General features: G+C 34.6%; 1 protein-coding gene across 5 annotated transcripts in view; it reads right to left on the reverse strand.

The window, feature by feature from the left end:
- ADGRB3 (adhesion G protein-coupled receptor B3) overlaps positions 1 to 19,834 on the reverse strand; it is a 727,056-nt gene that overhangs the window by 327,027 nt on the left and 380,195 nt on the right. For all 5 annotated transcript variants that reach the window (XM_053222612.1, XM_053222611.1, XM_027057493.2 and 2 more), the window contains one exon: positions 18,574 to 18,682. In XM_053222612.1, the coding sequence (XP_053078587.1) occupies positions 18,574 to 18,682 (109 nt within the window). The remainder of the gene's footprint in view (positions 1 to 18,573; positions 18,683 to 19,834) is intronic.

Genomic DNA, 19,834 nt, shown 5'->3' on the forward strand with positions numbered 1-19,834 from the left:
TGGGCCATTAGGCAATTACCCAATTCTGCTGGTATTATATGAAAGCAGCCATACACAATTCATAAATGAATGGTCATGCAAGAAAACATGATGTTTAATCATGTTTAATTGTCTTCTGTGATCAGTATTGTATTTTTTTTAATTCAACAAATGTTTATCGGGCAGAACTCTTGATTTCCTACCACCAAACCACTGTCTTCCCCAGTGTCACTCACCTTAATAGAAGGTGCCACCATTTATTCAAATGTTTAAACCAAAAACCTAAAGGTCATCTTTACTTACGGTTTTCCTTTGCCTCCTATGACATCCATTAACACATGCTCTCAGTATTATTTCTAGAGCTAGAACATGTCTTAAAACCCTACCCTTCCCTCCATCTTCATTCCAATACCCTCTAGAAACCACCAGAATCTCTAACCCAAATGAATTCAAGAGTTGCCTAACTGGCCTTCTTGGTTCTATTCTTTTCCCCTGAATTTATTCTCTCAGAAACCAGAGTTATCTTTTAAAAAATATAAATCAGATTATGTTGTTCCCTTTCTTGAAATAATTCAATGGCTTGCCAGTGTTTTTGGAATAAAATCTAAATCTTATACAATGGCCTACAAGGCCCTGCATGGGTTGGCTTCTCTCTCTGCAGTCACATTATACATGGCTGCTTGTTTACTGACCCAGATCAAGTGGTACAGGTCTTTTCTTTTCCACCACAGGGCTTTTCCTTTCTAACGAGAACATTATTTTCTATTCTTATCCTTGAGTCTCTGCTAACTTGGTCTGTTTTAACTGCCCTAGCTAAAGAAATTCACCACCACCCCTTCCTTGCCATTGCTCTCTATTATATCATCCTGTTTATTTTCTGTATGGCCCTGCTCACAGTTAAAAATTGTCTAGATCATGTAGACTTGTTTATTGTCTGTTTTTTTATATTAGATTATAAGCTCAAAAAGAAAAGGTATTTTCTCTATTTATCATTGTATGAAAGGATCCTAACATACAGTAGGTCTGACACAAGTCCTCACATATTTTTTTATTTTTAATGAATTTAATTTTATTTTTAATGAATAAGGTCTACCAAAGACTCAATACAAGGAAATAGGGTACAATGTGATCACTTTGTGCCCTGGAGACAAAAAAAAAGATCTAGTTTTCCAATTACTTTGTGATCTTTGGCATGATATTTAATTGCTCTTCAGTTTGACCATCTGTAAAAATCAATAGCCTTTCGTGAGGATTAGTTGAAGGCAGTTGGTTCATTCCCTGTACATAGTAAGACACAATATATGCCAATTCCCTTTTATCCTTTATCTCAACCATTCTCTCCCTTGGATAAAATATGGTAGAAGATCCAAAATTAAGAAAAGACAAAATCCTGACACAGAAAGAGTTTACAAGGGAGACAAGAGATTACAAGAGATTACAATAAGACATTTATTTCACATAAATATCTTAAATATGAGCCAAATAGGTAATAAGAATGTTTCCTCTGAACTCCAAACCTGTCTACTGAACTACTCAATTCACTGTCTTCAGGAATCTTAAATGTAGCATATCTGAAGCTTAACTCTTGATTTCTACTCAGCCAGCATATAAATATGCTTTCAGTATGTAGTCTTCTCCATATCTATAAAGGGGACCTCCATCCCACCCTTTCCCCAAGACAGAAAATGGGAAGTTATCCTTGACGTGTTCATATTTTCATCCCCAGAATCTCCTTCATCATTGTGCTTGCTGTTTCTCTTCCAAAACACATCTTAAAGTTGTCTTTTCATCTCAACTATCTCTACTTTGACTGCTACACAATAATCCATCAAGTCTTTAAATTAAAAAAGTCACTATATTCATTGCTCATTCTTGTGCCACTTAACACACTGCAGTGAGAGTATTTCTGAAGCACAGTTGAATCATTTTACCCCCCAGGGAGTTCCCATTACACTTGTATAAAATACAAAATCTCTCCAGGGTCTCCATGACCTGGTATTTGACTTTCTCTTCAATGTTATTGCATGACTTGTCCCATTTACAACTACTCTCCAATCACAGTTGCATTCTTTCATTTCATACCAACCCCTCCCTTGGTTAATTGTTATTCAACATCAAGTCTTGGCTGAATGCCAAGAAGAACTTTCTAGCACTGAGCAACTACTACCCCCATATCTAAGTTGGAAATCTTGGTTAGTCTCTATTCATATCATTTACCACAACTTAAATACATCTATGAATTTATTTATTTATCTATATGCATTTTGGTTTTAAAAGTTTTTCTTTTCCATTTTTTCTTATATAATAATATAAATTATATCTTCATTCATCTAATAAGATTTAAAAAAATAAACTTATTTATTTATTTTGAGAGCCAGAGAGAGCAGGGAGGGACAGAGAAAGAGGGAGAGAGAATCTCAAGCAGGCTCTGTACTGCCAGCACAGAGCCTGATGAGGGGCTCAAACTCCTAAACCATGAGATCATGACCTGAGCTGAATGAAGAGTCAGATGCTTAACTGACTGAGCCATCCAGATGCCCCATTTATCTAATAAGTGTTATATTTAAAAACCTAATATCTCTGACTTCACTCATATGAGGACTTTAAGAGACCAAATAGATGAACATAAGGGAAGGGAAACAAAAATAACATAAAAACAGGGAGGGGGACAAAACAGAAGAGACTCATAAATATGGAGAACAAACAGAGGGTTACTGGAAGGGTTGTGGGAGGGGGGATGGGCTAAATGGGTAAGCGGCACTAAGGAGTCCACTCCTGAAATCACTGTTGCACTATATGCTAACTAATTTGGATATAAATTTTAAAAAATACAATTTAAAAAAAAAAACTTAATATCTTCCCTACTAGAATGTAACCTCCATAAGGACAAAAACCAGATACATTTGGCTCATCTTTTTGTGCCCAGAGGATAACTGGTATTTGGCAGGCACTTAATAACTATTGATTTGATATAATGAAAGAAGAAGTGAAGAACAAAAGACTAATTTTAACTGGGGAGGGGGTACTGGGCAAGGTTTAGCACATGACTCTAAAATAATATAAGAACAAAGAGGTGATTTCAAGTTGTTTGTAGAATTTTGGCCACTTCATCTTACGAAAAGGAAACCATGAGCCTTATGCCTTTTTCAAAATAAGAACTGAGGTTAGACATGTGTGCCTAACCAAATTTAATTTTTTGAAGAAAAAGGAGGAACAAATAGCAGTAACAAGAGACCATCTACTGAGCAGTTAAGTGCCAGCAATAGTGTGTTACCTCACTTGGCCCCTTGACACACTCTGAACTAAGTACAGTCAATCCCATTTTGCAGACTAGTTTTGGATCATTATGTTGCAAAAATGTTCTTTAGTCCTAATGGCATGATAGTAAAGATTCATGAGTTCACAATCTAAACTAAACAAACTAAAGAATGACTGGTGGAAAAAAGGTCTTACATGAGTTCTATATTTGTAAACATCATTTCTTTCCTGTAAGTTCAGAAAACATTTTTGGTCTTTGGATCTTAAAACCAAAAAACAAACAAACAAAACAAAAAATCCCTAAACAATAATTTACACCTCCTCTCCATACACCTGCATGCACAAACACATAAAAATACACACTCTGGGATTAAACTGAGTGCTCTATTTCACTATAACTTACATGTAGTTTAAAAAGGCATACCAGTTACAATTTTCTTTCATCTATGTGGTTGAAATTAGACTATACAATATATTTACTTTTAAGAAATTTAAAAAGTAAATAATTGTATTCCATATTTCTAATATGCTATGATATTTTTGAAATATTATGGATTTTTAGAATAATTTTAAAGACATTAGAGGTTACCTTAATTAGTAAGAATATTATTATATTTTAGAAAAAAATTTAAAAAGGAAGGAGTTAGGCAAAGTTAATTAATTGGGCAAAGAGTTTGGGGAAAGTAAAAGGAGACTATCTAGAAAAAAGAGAGGTAATGATTAATGCTACCAAATAACAAAGACAGATTCTTCAAAAAGAGGAAAGTTCATATTCCAAAAAGTAATAAAGTAGCCCAAGTGGGTGTTGAAGTTAATTATTAAAACATTTTGTAGTGGCAAAGAAAATTTTTTAGCATCTTTGTCTAAATTAATATCCTTCTATATTCCTACTGCAGTTTAGAGCCCTATTTCAATGTATCAGGCTTTGATTTCAGAATATATATATGGATATATACCAATTATCCAATATAAACTATTCCCTTATGAATTATTTAGTCTCTACAACTATAACATTCTATTTTGTAGTTATTAGCTAAACCTTAAACAAAATATTATCCTGTATATAGTTATATATTCTTTAAAGCTTGTTACTATTGGGTACTCAATTTAGTTTAACTTCTATTAAAAAGCATCTTCATACTTTGATCTAACTTAAAGCAAAGCAAAACAAAACAAAACAAAACAGAACAAAACAAACAACAACACTACTTTTCCCCTAAGCCCAGAGTATAAATTTTAATAGTGTCTAAAACAACTGCATATCAGATTTGAACACTGACAAATATTTTAGAATATACACACACAACCACACCCACTCACACCTGCTCTCTCAAATTCACATGACACAAACCAAATCAGAAGATCATATTGAAGAAAACACATTGAACTAGCCACATAAGTAGTTCTATTTCTAAAGTTAAAACTTTTCATATGAAATATTTAAGTAGGTAAGAAAAGCAGAAAAATAGTTTTGACTGTTCAGAAGCCAGTATTCTAATGACAAAGAGAATAATTCACTTGTAAATTCAGAGTATATAATTCTGCTACAGAATTATTTGACGCATCTATAGGGATAATTGATGCAGTTTTGTAGACTACAGGTGATGTATTACATGTTAAGGAGAAGACATTATAAAAGTAAAGCAGAAAAGATTCCTGTGTGTTAACTGGATCTGACTAATGACTAATAAGAACAAGGAAGAGAAGAGTAGCTTCTTAAGATAGAGAAATGCAAATACTATTGAAATGTTTGTTGGGTCTTTAGAATCATCACACTACAAAGACAATTGGGTAAGAAACTCATTTTAAAATAGGCAAAGCACAAATATATTTTTAGGTTTAATTATATTATCTGCCTAGAAGTCTGGGATCCTGGTCTGCTTTGTGAAATACTAGTGAGATTAGAAAAAACAAACAGAAACACAGGGTATTAAATGTAGGTAAGAACTTCAGCAGTTCCCTAGAGGGACAGTCTGTGGCTACTGGAGGTGGAGGGACATGCCCACACACCCAGTAGGGTGCAGAGCCCATATTTCACCCTGTATTTGTTCACTACCAACTACCAAGGGCCTAGTACATGCCAGGTGCTAAATATATGTTATGCTTAATATTTACAATAACACTTTAGGGAAGATATTATTATCTACACTTTAGAAAGGAGCCTACTGAGGGATTCAGAGATGAAATAACTTGCAGAAGTTCCGTTTGTTGTGCTTTAGTCAAGGTTTGCAGCCAAATCTAGCTCCAAAGCCAGTATATTTTCCGAGATACAAAATTGGATCCCTGTTAGCATTGACATCAAGTCACCAGTGTTTAATATGAGTCATATTTTTCAGGTGTCAGATTCAGATGAGAACTTAAATAAGTTTACTCTTTAGCAAAAGAAACAATGGAGAAGGGGAATAATTGAGCACAGAATTCCTGGTATAACCAAATAAAATAAGACTTTTGAAAAAGTGAAACCATAAGAGTAGAAAAAAATAAAACTTGTTAAAAGGGAATTGGTGCTTCTATTCTCTTCACTAGTTATTGTTACAGAGGCAGACTACTATTGCCATAGAGAAAAGCAGTTATTGCCATAGTGACAGTTAAAATGGAATTGTTTTTTGTACTCACACAAATTCGCAGTCACATCCTTCTAATTCAGTTGAATAGCAAAACCAGAAAGAAGGCATCAGTATGCTAATTTTAGCAATATCAAATCCTTATTGCATAAAGCAATGGAGACTAGAGGTATTATAACATTCAAGTTTTGATTTTAGTTGGCTTTAAATTTTGTTTCTATTCTGGCCTGTAAGTGCCTACCAGATTCTGAAGGAATTAACTTCTAACAGAAGAATGCAGTCACACTGCGAAGATTTATCATCCCAACATGTTTTACATACAGCATTCTCCAGGGAGCTAGGGAGCCATGTGGCCCTTGTGTTAATCCCATCTCTAAAAGCCTTTCCCTAGTTGGAGTTTTTTTCTGGGTCTCTTGAACTGAGGCAAGGCACTGATTCCTTTACACAAAACTCCTCTTCATAGCTTCCCTAGGATACAGAATCCACAAACAACTTCTTTGCAAAAACTCATGTTCTTTATAGGGAATAATTAAAGAAAACTCAAACCCAAAATGTTTGTGGTTAGGTTTATGTGTCAACCTGTGAGAAACCCATGAATTCTCAATCTATATTCTCACCAGAAGTCTTAAATTTTGAAATTGTGTATCTCCATTCAGGACAGCTTTCACAAACCATGGCCAATAATATACCAAGATTTATCATAAAAAGTATGTATCTTCACCATCTGTGTTACGTGTATTTCATCCTTGAGGCTTTGAACTCTTTCTCATAAGTATACATAGGTAGGGAGGAGTCAATATTTCATCTCCTTTTCCTATTCATCTACCAGTACTGCTGAGAAGTACTGTGCATTCTATGTTGTATATTTCCATCTGAAATTCATGTGACCTTATTAGTTTTCCTCAGATCATGAGGATTTTCCCAGTAAATATAAAATCCAAAAGAAATGATATGCCTTGGAGCCAAAGAGTTGGTCTTTATCTAGACATTCTCATTAGACAGTTACTGAAAGAATGGAGACTGAATGAGTAACAGGTTCAAAAAATTTTCACTGGCTTATAAATGTCATAAAAGATTCATTTAAGGTATAATCATATATCCTTTAAAAATGTGTAATTAGCCAGAAAACAATTTTTAAATTCCTAATAAAGTAGATATATATGAAAAATATCACTACAAAAGATAATAAAGGTCAGGAGTCGTTTTACCTTGACATAAAAATACAGAATACATGAGTAAGATTTCCCCAGAGTCATATCAAAACTACAGTGAAGTTCTTTATATAAAGAAGTAGGTTAGAGTGTGGTTGGCTGAGCAAGATAATGAAACGAATCTTTAACTTTCAATTACGAAGATGCAAAGGGATAAAAATGCACTGACTCTGAATGGAAAGCACTGATGTAGGAAAAATCGTGTGGGTGCCCTTAGCATTGTGGCAGCAAGGTTGTTAGGAGTAAATAGTACCATGAATATTTGTGAAAGCATTAATTTGGGAAGTGCTATATAATTAATGCAAAGGATACCTTACCAAATATTTTTTTTGGAAAGCCTGAGGAATAAAAGGAGATAAAACAAAGACATTTTTGTACATATTGTACTCAAATGGTACTTCTGTAAAGAGTTCCTTAGAATAACAGCCACTGTCTGATAGTAGGGAATTTTAATTAGAATATATATTCAAGTAATATATATGTAAGAAAGTAAGAAAAAAGGCTTTCTAAAGTAACAACATGTAGACCCTATTCTTTCTCAACTGTATTTAAACTGGGATAAGAAGCAAAAGCTGATAAAGATCTGGAGACGAAATGAGAAATTCACAGCAGAGCAGTAGTTAGAATGAGGCTTAGGAGCTGGCATAATACAGGAATAATGGGGAGAAAGTTTAGGGCATCTGGGTTGCTGGAAATGAAAAATAATGGCTATTAACAATGCTTTCTAAGTTCAAGATTTTTAAGGACAATAATCATTATTTAATGACTACATCAATAATTGTGTCCTTAAGTAGGCTGTATAAAACAGATTAGATAATCCTAAAATATTATGTAAAGATATTCACTCCAGTTATGTTCTAAAAGAACACAGGCCTACTGATAACGTGCAACACCATGATATAATGTCTATTTTCTATGTCACAGTCCAGGGTTGTAACCAAGGTACTAGTACTACTGAAAATAACATTTTTTTAAGTTGTAGAGACAAAGGTGCTTTTCAGAGACATTTCTACCTGGATATTTTATTTTTTATTAAAAAAACACTTTTACTAATAAAAAGAAAAAAAAACAAACCTTAAACAATACTTTATGTAGAATGGAGCAGACAAGTTTATGGCTGGACTTGGTTGACCCCTAAACATTCTTCCATTCTTGAGCTTCCATGACTTTATAGAGAGAAGAAGAAACACAAAAATGATAGGGAGAGTAGAATTTATTTCATTTGATAACTGGCAGCTCAATCTGAGTTATAGCTTTAAAAAGACACTTTAAGGAACAATTTCATTCTAGCTTCTGTCCAGGGATTCAAGGGGTGGTATGAGGACAGAAGACTGATAGCTTCACAGGGTAAAATTTCTTAAACTCCAGGAGCAAGGATATGTGTCGGACTCAAAAACAAGAATATATAAAACATAAACAAGGTCGTGACTATAGTTAACAATAGTGTATTATATATTTGAAAGTTGCTAAAAGTAGATCCTAAAAGTTCTCATTCCAAGAAAAAATTTGTAACTAAGTGTGCTGATAAATATTAACTAGACTTATTGTGTTATCATCTCATAACATATACAATTATCAAATCACTAGTGTGTACACTGAAGTTAATACAATGTTATATGTCAATTACATCCTAATAAAAATTTTAAAAAGAATAAGAAGAGAAAAAATAAATAAACCAAGACAAGCTTAAATGTCTCTAAACTTTGGAGACATTTAAATGGTTGCCAGAGTAGGTTTTGACTTTTCTTTATAGGATACAGATTTAAACATAAATCTGTTTTATTTTTGTAGTTGAGTTCTTGGAAATGTAGTGGAGACATTTTCTTGAACCCTCTCCTCCTTTCACATCCTGTTTCTAACCATTAGTACATTCTGTAAGATCAGGCTTTAAAATACCTCCAGCATCTGATCTCTTGTCACTATTTCCACTAGCATCCAGTCTAAGCCACTGAGCTCTCTCATCTGGCCCACTGCAATAAATGCCCAATAAAAGCCTCTTTATATCCAGTCCTACCCTACTATGGTCTGTTAGTCTGTTTTATTATTATTATTATTATTATTATTATTATTATTATTATTATTTTGAGAGAGAGAGAGAGAGAGAGGAGGGACAGAGAGAGAGAGAGGAAGAGAGAGAATCCCTAGCAGGCTCTGCACTGTCAGCACAGAACTCAACACAAGGATTGATTCCATGAACCTTGAGATCATGACCTGGGCTGAAATCAAGTGTCAGATGCTCGACTGACTAAGCCACTCAGGCACCCCTGGTCTGTGTGTTTCCACTCCATAGTTAGAATGATCAGGTCATGTTTCTGTCCACATCTTTCAATGGTTTTTCATCTCATTAAGACCTATATTCATATGCCTTCCACAAGCTGGCTCTCCACTCCTTTCCTGACTTCATTTCCTCTCCCATACCCCACTCAGCCACTCCACCACCAGCTCCTTTAATGCCTCTAACATATCGGGCACATGGATACATGAATACCTTGTACTTGTTCTGCTTGAAATGTTTTGACCCCACATATCACCGTGTTTCATGCTCTCAAGGCATTCAGGTCTGTATTCAAATATTGCTACTTTGATTAGAGGTCTTCTCTGAGCATCCTGCCTAAAATGACTCTCTTCTTTTCATGCTCTATCCCTTTAACATAATGGATTACTGTATTTCTTTTCATATCACTTATAACCACTGGGCATGTTAGATGGTACTTGTCTGACATCTGTCTCTGCTATAAAACATAAGTTTCATGAGAGCAAGAGTGTTGTCTGATTTGTTCCCTGAGCAATTCTCAGAACATAGAACAGAACATGGCATGTATTGGTTGAATAGATGTCTAAGACCCCTTAAGCCAAATAAATCTGTGAATCATTAGCAGTCTATTATAATGACACTAGGAAGCACCTAAAATAGAGTTCTCAGTTGGGTGGAAAGGAGCCCTTAAGCAGTATGTCCCGCTTGATACTAGAGGGGTCTGATATGGGCTGTCTCAATAACCTCCCCAGTGCTTCCATTCCCAGCCATTCGGAATAAACAGATCATAGGAAATACTCTCAGATAATTTCTATTAAATGAGAAGTAATCAAAGAACACACAGTGCTGCATATCATTCCAAGTCATAGTTCAAAACAGTGTTTGAACTATTTATTTTCTCAAGGGAGCCAGTATGCTAGTACCATTTTAAAAAGAAAAGACAAAAAGAGGTGAAAAAAAAAAGCCAAGTATTTTTAGTTTTTCCTTTGTGATCTACATAAAGACACACTACTTGCTTCACGTGTCTAGCAAGAAGGAGCGATAAAAAGCCAGAAAGAAGGCGAGGTAGAATCTGACGCTTTCAGACTCAAGTCTAGCAGACTGAACCAACATTAGGTGCTACAGATAACAAGCAAAAAAAGATGGTGAATTGTGTGTTCCTCAGGCTTGGTGTCAACTGACTGCAAATGTCTGATTTTTAAAGAAAGAAAGTTAAACAAGCGATGGAGATGTATGAACCACAAACCCAAGCAGTAATGGCAAGAAAAATAAGGCTAGAAATGGGAAGCCACTTTATTTTGTAATTCATCGTCAGATTGAAGGTTGGTTTTTCAACTGAATATAAGATATTCTACCAAAGAAATGATTAAATTTACCAGTGAGTGTAAGAAATAACATAGATGTGATGTTGATGAGACAGCATTGCGGAGAGAAAAGAGATGTCACAATTGTATTATGCCACTCTTCAGATTGAATTTGGATTCAATTTCAGAAAATATCAAGTATGAATGTTCATTCTGAAAAGCCCAGTAATAGTGTTTCTAAACCAAGAATAGACAGTGATATTTAGCTTGGCAAAGAAAAATGTCTTAACTTTAATGTTTTCAAGACACTGGCCTTACTGGATTACTGGGAAAGAACTGAAACTATACTCTCCAGACTCATATCTCTTAGGGTTTGTATATAGGGGCAACTTTTGAAATTCCTTACAGCTAATAATTAGAACATTCTTTATTTTGAAATATTATTAGCCTAAAAATACTCCCTTTTTATCTTATACTGTCAACTTTGAATAGTTCCTAAAGAACAGTTGTGAGACAGTAGTTAGTAGGTGTCTCAACATTCATCTATGCCAAGTAAATCCTTGGACATAATTGTATCAAAATGCCAAGGTTGTAATCCATTGAAAGCAGCTAAAGAGTTCAGAAATTTAGAGCCTGTTCATTGTGTCTGCACTTTTCCTGGAAAACTTTTAAGTTATATCATCAGCGATCACATGAGATTTTTCTTAACTCTTAATACTCTGATCTTGAATAGCAATTGATACTAACTGGAGTTCATTTTGAAATATTCTCTCTTCTACTAATTACAGGTCACTGATCTTATTCTGCCCTATCTGGGACTCTTTGTACCTACTACCTCTGACTATTCTTACTCTGACACCTGCTATGATTATGTTTTTTTTCCTCAGCATTTATTTTTGTTCTATAACTTACATCAACCTTCTAGTATAACATCTAAATTTTATTTGAACACAAAATATATTTCTTAATCTGGTTTACTACTGTAAATACTTGTTTTTTCAGGTAATAATTTATTCTAGAGGGCACTCCATAGCCATATACAGGGAACTTTAATTGATATATAATTGACATAAAACATTGTAGTAGCTTCAGGTGTACATAATTATTTGATATCTCGTAATAAATTTTTCAGTATCCACATGTAACTACATGTAAACACATGTAGTTATAAGTTTTTTGTTTTTAATAAAGGCATCACCTTATATCTTTCCTTTCTTACTACTGTCTTGATAGTTGAAAGAAAGTTTTATCGCTTCAGCTGTTACTTTTATGAAGTTTATTTTCACATGCATACCATAAATTTGACTTCTCTACTAAAGCCCAAGGCCACATTTCATTTTTTCACTTGAGGGTTACACCTGCATCTATACATTAATATGTGAAAGACACTGAAATATCTGTTGGATAAATATAATCTCAAATACTCCTTTCTTTCTGACACCTTAAGGTATGAAATATTATCATTTATACCTCAGAGTCTCAATTCATAACCATGATTTGGTTTCTATTCTCACTACCACTAACTCAAGTCTTCATTATCTCTTGCATGGATTGTAAAAGGCATTCCAATTTTCATGTTTAAAGTTTTTCTCAGTCAAAAAATAATCCTATTTCCGCTCTAACATAATGTCTTACCAAGCACAGTTCTCATCAGTTCAAGCTTTGGTTAGCTCCCTGTTGTCTTTAGAATTTAGAACTATCCTACACCATGTCTGTGCATGCTTCTCCAATTTTATTTCATTTTTCTTTACTTCCATGCATATGTGTTTTTATCAACATAAACCACTTATCTGCTAAGTACAATCTCAACTCTGACAACTCTATCCTATTTTTGCTAAAAGACTGTTCTGGAATGGAAGCATCTCCTTGCCATTCACTCTTTTCATGTTGAACTCTCAACAATCCAGTCATTCTTCAAAATATACACTAAATGCTTCCTTCTCTGAGTTTTCTAGATCCTTAAAAGAGAACAACATCTCTTATAAGGGATCTCTGTGCATTTGTTTTGTATGACGCATACCAAAGTGTATTTTATTTATTTATGTAATTCTTTTATGTCCAAAATGAGGCTGCAATCCCTTTGTAGGCCAGAAGATTAGTAATTTATAAACAGGAAAGGTTTTGCTTATACTAAGAGGTAATTTTCTTTTGATTTTAACGAATAGAATCAGTGGGCTAGCACTATGTAACACATCACTAATCTTCCTTGAATTCAATTTGATGAGTACAATTCAAGTTCTTTCTTTTTTAATTTTTCTAAATGCTTATTTTTGAAAGAGAGAGAGAGAGAGAGACAGACAGAGAGAGAGAGAGAGAGAGAGAGAATGAGCGGGCAAGGGGCAGAGAGAGACAAAGACACAGAATCCAAAGCAGGCTCCAGGCTCTGAGCTGTCAGCACAGAGCCCGACGAGCTGCTTGAACTCATGAACTGCAAGATCATGACCTGAGCTGAAGTTGAATGCTTAACCAACTGAGCCACCCCAGGTGCCCCTATACAATTCAAGTTCTAAGTCCAAAACTAAAACAATTAGCTTCTAAAGAATAGTTTATTCTTACCAATACATAAAGTAAATATAAATGCTACCTGAAGTTATTGTGGATAATTGGTGGCTAAAAGCATAATAATAATAATAATAATAATAATAATAATAATAAACATAAACCTATAAAACATTTTGCTAAAGGTTTAGACAAGTTTTCAGAACGATGGAAATCCATGCACATGCCCCATGGCTCTAATTATGTGAGATCATGAACTGAGCTGAAATCAAGAGTCAGATTCTAACCTACTGAGCCACCCAGGCGCCCCTATCTCATACATTCTATTCTGCCTTTGGAACAGCAAACAGCTAGCCCTCAAATAATGTACTTTTCCCCCCTTTCAGTGCTTCACCTTCTTTGTTTTATGTTACTGCCTCCAAAAAATCTAAATATTTCTGAATCATGAGTCTGATTGCTATCCTTTGATTCTATTTTATACTCTAACAAACATAAAAATGGTAAAAGAATGAACAGTTTCAAGAAAGAGTGGTTAGCAAGGCACAGAGGAGATGAAGGTTGAAATATGGGAGGAGATTTAATTTGGCGATTGGGAGTTTCCAGAAAGCTTTTCTGAAAAGAAGTTTCAGGGAAGTGATAAGGGAAACACTGAGCTGCAAGGGATTGAAGAGAAAATATTTACAGAGGAAAAACAAAAAGTATGTTTAAACAACTCTTCAAAGAATATTTTTGTTGAAGAAAACTAACTTTAACTCCTATTGGATAATATTAAGATATAGTCCCTCTGATCTAATTGACAACAATCATATTTTAAAAAATACATAGACAACTTGTCTTTTACTGAAACAAAAACCTATACCTATACAGCATATTTAGACCATTTAGAATACAGTTTTGCAACAAAAGACCTATTGCTAATTGGAATATCTGTGCACCATATCGATTTTTCATATTTATTCATTAAGATATTCATTATATAATTATATAAGCTACTAGTAAGTGTTCATTAACTTTCACTTATTATAATTATCATGTCTATTTTGAATGTAACATTCATATGTGAATATGACAAATAAATATTCTATTTAAGCTCAATTATTTTATAAGTATATTAGCTTGTTTAACATCTTTGTTCATAGAATATATTTTTCAAGCTTTGTATTAAACTTTTAAGATGATAAGTCTTTTGATAAAATGATCAAAGCTATGGGCCTGCTCCCTCCAAAAATAAACATGCATGCATTTATACCAAAATGTTCATGGATTTTTACCATATAATAGCATTTCATTTATCAACAACTGATATAGATAGGGACATTTTTCAGGAAAAAGAAACTTCAAAATTTTTCATTAGAACTAATTTTGAAGAAAATCTTTCCAAGAAATGTCACCCATTTTCTTTCTATCTTAACCAGATTATAGGCACTTTTATCTTGATGAATAAAGGCCATGATTTTAGACATAAATTATTACACTAAGTTTTCAAACTAATGTTTTCAAAGGGGAGGAAAGAGTTTGTTCCTATATGACAGGTTCCATACTCTGCTATATTCTTTCAGTACAGCTTTGTCTTTATTATTTCAGCCTTTCAGCTTTTATATTTACTACGTATGTGCCTCTAATAGCACTGTCTCTGCTTCCAGCTCATTTTACCTAACCTGGGAACCAGAAAACAGAATTCTGAAACTATATTCAAAGTTTAAATACAATAGGCTATCAGCAAGGTTCTGAGACACTCTTATTACACTGTATGGTCTTTATGATATTTATTTTTGGCTTTTCAACTCTGTCTCTCTTCAGGAACGTATCTATAGCCCAGAAAAGTGAGGTGGCTATGTATGTGGGCTTTATGGAAAAAAAAATAATCTCTTTAAAAGATATGATGATCTCTTATGATTCTTTAAGTAGTCCTAATCCAACATACCCTGAAGAAAATGGCCCTAAGGAATAAGCAACCTTTCTTAGTTACCTATTTTCTATTTATTACTCACAAGCTGTGGGTACATGTGCGTTTATATGTGCACACACAAGAGCGTGTATGTGCATTGAATGTGTGTGTACGTGTGTGTATGCTCAGTATAATGAGCTCCATATTGGGTAATTAATATTTGGACTTAGGATGTAAAACAAATGAATGACAACTCATACATTTCACACTTTGCTACTGTAAATTATTCTCTATGTGTGTCCTTCTCCAAATCATTGGATATATAAGACAAAACAGTGTCATCATATTTTATATATATTAGCATCAAATTGGATAACATGAAGAACATGTAGAATAAGTAACTATTATCTATATTATCCAATTTGATACTTGTGGATTGTGATGGTTCATTTTATGTATTAATATCACTGGGCTAACGGATGCCCAGATAACTGGCAAAACATTATTTCAGGATGTATCTATGAGGGTATTACTGGAAGAGATTAGCATTTGAATCAGTAGACTAAGTAAAGAAGATCTGCCTCACCAATGCAGGCAGGCATCATGTGATCCACTGAGAGCTGAATAGAACAAAAAAGGCAAAGGATGAATGCTCTTTGCTTGAGGAGAGGCATCCATCTTCTCCTGCCCTGGCACATTGGTGCTCCTGGTTCTTGGACTTTCAAGTTTGGACTGGAACTACTTAATCAGCTTTCTTGGCCTCCAGCTTTCAGACAACAGGTGGCGGGTCTTCTCAGCCTCCATAATTGTATAAGCCAATATCCCCAAAATAAATCTCTTTCTGTATACCTACTTATATCCTAGGGGCTCTGTTTTTCTGGAGAACCTGACTAATATATGCATACACTTTGGAAAAATTCCAAAATATTATTGAGAATAACCTTCTAGTCATCAAACTACAATAAGACAGTCTCTGGGCTAGTATTGGGAGGAAATCAATAATAAATAAGATCTCTTTTAGCTAGTATAATAATGTTATACAGAATATAACCTTTTTAAAAAAATGTAATTAATTCCACATAAATGACCAGAAGGCCAAATCATACTGTTCTTATACAAGATTAAAGACAGTACAGGACAATACTGGCTTTATTTGCAGTACTTAATTGCTTTGGGTTACTATGCTTAAGACACTTCTTAAAGTTTAGTGATGGTAAAGGAAGTAGCCAAACCTATAAAACAGAATCTTAATGCAAAAAATAATACACAAAGTTTTCAAATATGTAATTTTGGTAAGTCAAAAGACAGGTAAAGAGTAATAAGTGTTAGGGGCGCCTAGGTGGCTCAGTCGGCTAGGCGTCTGATTCAGGTCATGACCTGAGGGTCATGATCTAGCGGTTCCTGAGTTTGAGCCCCGTGTCGGGCTCTGTGCTGACAGTTCAGAGCCTGGAGCCTGCTTTGAATTCTGTGTCTCCCTCTCTCTCTGCCCCTCCCCTGCTCATGCTCTGTCTCTCCCTCTCTCTCAAAGATGGATAAACATTAAAAAAATTTTTAAAAAGAGTAATAAGTGTTCATAAATCATTTAATCTCCATAGTCAATTATACTAGTACTCTAAAAAATTTCATTCTGTTATTCAGTGTCCTTTAAGTCTGAATCTAAGTTTACTAGACTCTGAGATTGGCATTGCTTCTATTATAGGTTTTTCCAAACTGAACAAATGCCATGTATCAATCTGATACTTTTAACGAGCAATGCCTTTAAGAATTAGATGTTAACATTTACAAAAAAAGAATTAAAGAAACAATACCTCTGTGTGTTTTCCGCTTAGTTTTTCTTGCAAATGGCTTTGAGAATGGGCTAATTTGCCAGAGCAGATTTCACGGGTCCCCCTTGCCACAGAAGTCAGGAATCTCTTTGGAGAATGGCTCCACCTTGAATGACCAGCATCTCCAGAATCTCTCTAGTTCTTCCTTCTATGTGTCCAAAAACCCAGAATCCGATACACTATCCCTTTTCCTACAGGGTTGATCTTTCCTCTCTTTGTTCAGCCGCTTTTGGAATAGACGTTTAATTTGGACTTTTTCCGATTTCTGAATTTATCCTACAACAAACATACTATTTTTGGTCCCTTTTTCTTCTCATCACTCATTGCTTAGAGCAAGGGACAGTTCACTCCATTTCTGAGCCAGCACAAGCTGCTAAACCCCTACTCAGATGATAAATCTGGGCCCTCAAACTGACTCAGAAAGCGTATTAAGACATAATCTAACCGTAAGGCCTTACACTGCATGAAGATGGTATATTGGCATGGAAATGGCTCCTTTAAGGAATTGCATAGGCCTTCCTCAACTAAATAATATTACCAGTAATTAGCTATTATCCACTACAATTTGAGGTTATCCTGATGGAAAATATCTTAGGATCATACAAGTCCCTATAGGGCTAAAGTACCTTCAGAAGAAATCAAGTGTAAAGTAAACCAGCAAAATCCTTATTCATATATATATGTATATATATGAATGATATACATATATATATATGAATGATACATATATCTTATATACATGTGTATGTTTGTGTGACCTGTACTAGTTGTACTCCCCTAGTTAATCCCTCTACCAAGTTAGGTGTCTTCCTGATCCAGAAACTAAAAATTAAATATACCATGAATAAGAATCTGAGGTAAGATATGTTTATTTAAACACATAATTATCTACATCTCAGTGGTCTTTATGTGAAGACTACTAAAGCATGACAAATGACAGAAAGTCTGAATCACAGCAATATTATGAGAGGGAGCTTTAAAGAAATGAGAAAACTGTAAACCTATATCAACTCAATGTGTACAATATTTAAGAATACTGTTTCTTTGCTCTTGCTGATTTTTTGGTTTTCTCACTATAGAGAGTGATCTGCCATTTGGTTAACATAACTGCTGTTGGCTCAAAGTAATTGTTACACCATGAAAGTGTGTGCAGGTTTTGCTTCTCTGTGTAATTCTTCCCTATTAGAGACAATTTAAAAGTAACTAAAGGAAGAAATATGTCTTCATTTCTCTGGCATCACAGAATCCACTACAGAGGGACCTGAGAGATCCACTGTGTCCTAGAAGTTACTCAGGAAAACTGCAGCAGCACCAACAGCACCATGACCTTGATCCTTACAGGTATTCCACAACCCATGCTGATTCACTACTTCATTGGGACAGCTAGCTAAAAAGTAACCTGGCATCCTCATCAACAACGTATGAAGATTACGAAGACTCACTTTTTTAACAAAACACACAATATGTATTATGTATTTTCAACATTAGGTTGGATAGCAATGAATATTTGGCAAATGGAAGAAAAGGACACATAATCTCCTTTATGTATACATGTACAGATAAACACAAGGTAAACGCTATATATGAACCCATGCAAATGTGTGTCCGTCTGTGTATAATGTATATGCAGTTGGGTCTATCTAAAAATCATACACCAAGTATCCATAACACATTACTTACATATACCTGAAGATATGAGCAATGGATATTACACTTAGAAATGTATGGCTCAGATACTTGCAATTTTTTTTTATTTCAGTAAGATTTTGGGAAACAATCTTATTTCTTACCTACATTTCCAGTCATTAAGTATGAATTCTGAAAGTCCATCATCCCCATTCCAACAATGTGTATAAAATCTTCAATCACCTGCATTAATTCTATAGAGCCAGGATAAATCTACAAAAATAAGCAAGGGTTAGAAGGAATAAAACGTCTATATAGTAGAATATGTAACAGGAATAACAAAAACTACATAATGAGGTCATAAATGAACTCTGTTTTACTTGAAGAAAATTCTGCACCTGGCAACAGTTGTGTTTTTGAACCACGGGCTGAGAATGATACCAGGTGTCACACGGCAAGAGCTTCGACGGTGATATGATGCAGTGATTAATCTCCCATAAGTCTAAGGAAACTAAAAATATCTAACAGATTGTATACTTGGAAACTGTCTGTCCTTACTTTTGATGGGATCTTTTCCTCACCTAATTATGACATAGAACAAACACTGAAATCTTGAGGCTTTTTGGCTTTTTTTACTTAGCATCTATATGATGGACATTGGAAGAAAACACAATTATTATTGTCATCGTGAAGATATTTACAAACTATTAAGTTCATTCAGTCTTGGGAGGGGCATTCACTTCCATAGCTGTCATAGCCATGATATGAATAGCAATGTTAGCAATAATTTCAGGATCATGAAAAGCTAGTGTTGGTGCTTCCCTTGTATATATACAAAGCAAATCCAACACCATGCCACCTCACGCATTGCAAACAGAGGAGTTTTTCTCCTAAACAATCTGATTCTGGAAATAGTTCATAATGTGTAGGAAGTGAAGGCCATTTAAAAAAAGGTCATATGACTGTTAGTATGCATAACCCCTAATGTTTATAAAGTCAGCCTGCATTATATAACCACATTAGAGCAGAAAAGTCTTTTGAAGTTAGGTTCATTTCTTTTAGCCATTCAGTACCACTGCCACTTCTAAGCATGAAAAAATTAAGTGGATTAGAGTTGTAGTGGCTTTACCTTTGCAAAGCCTAGTGCAGAAGGGTAAGAGACAGTCTGATTAGCAGAGAAACATACAGTCAGAGCTAGAAGGGGACCAGAGTAGGAGGAAGACACATTGGGCAGGGCGAATAGCAGGTGTGGTGTGTAAAGTCGACTGTGCCCAGCTAAAATGCAGATACTGAGGGTGCATAGTATAGTCACCCACATATATTTGAAGACAAGAACAATGGCTATGACACTTAGAAATCTGTGGCATAGATACTTGTAAATTTTTTAATATTGGAAACATTTGGGGAGAGATGTTCTTTCTTAAC

This window comes from Acinonyx jubatus, chromosome B2 (genome assembly GCF_027475565.1).
Source record: "Acinonyx jubatus isolate Ajub_Pintada_27869175 chromosome B2, VMU_Ajub_asm_v1.0, whole genome shotgun sequence".
NCBI classification, from domain to species: Eukaryota; Metazoa; Chordata; class Mammalia; order Carnivora; family Felidae; genus Acinonyx; species Acinonyx jubatus.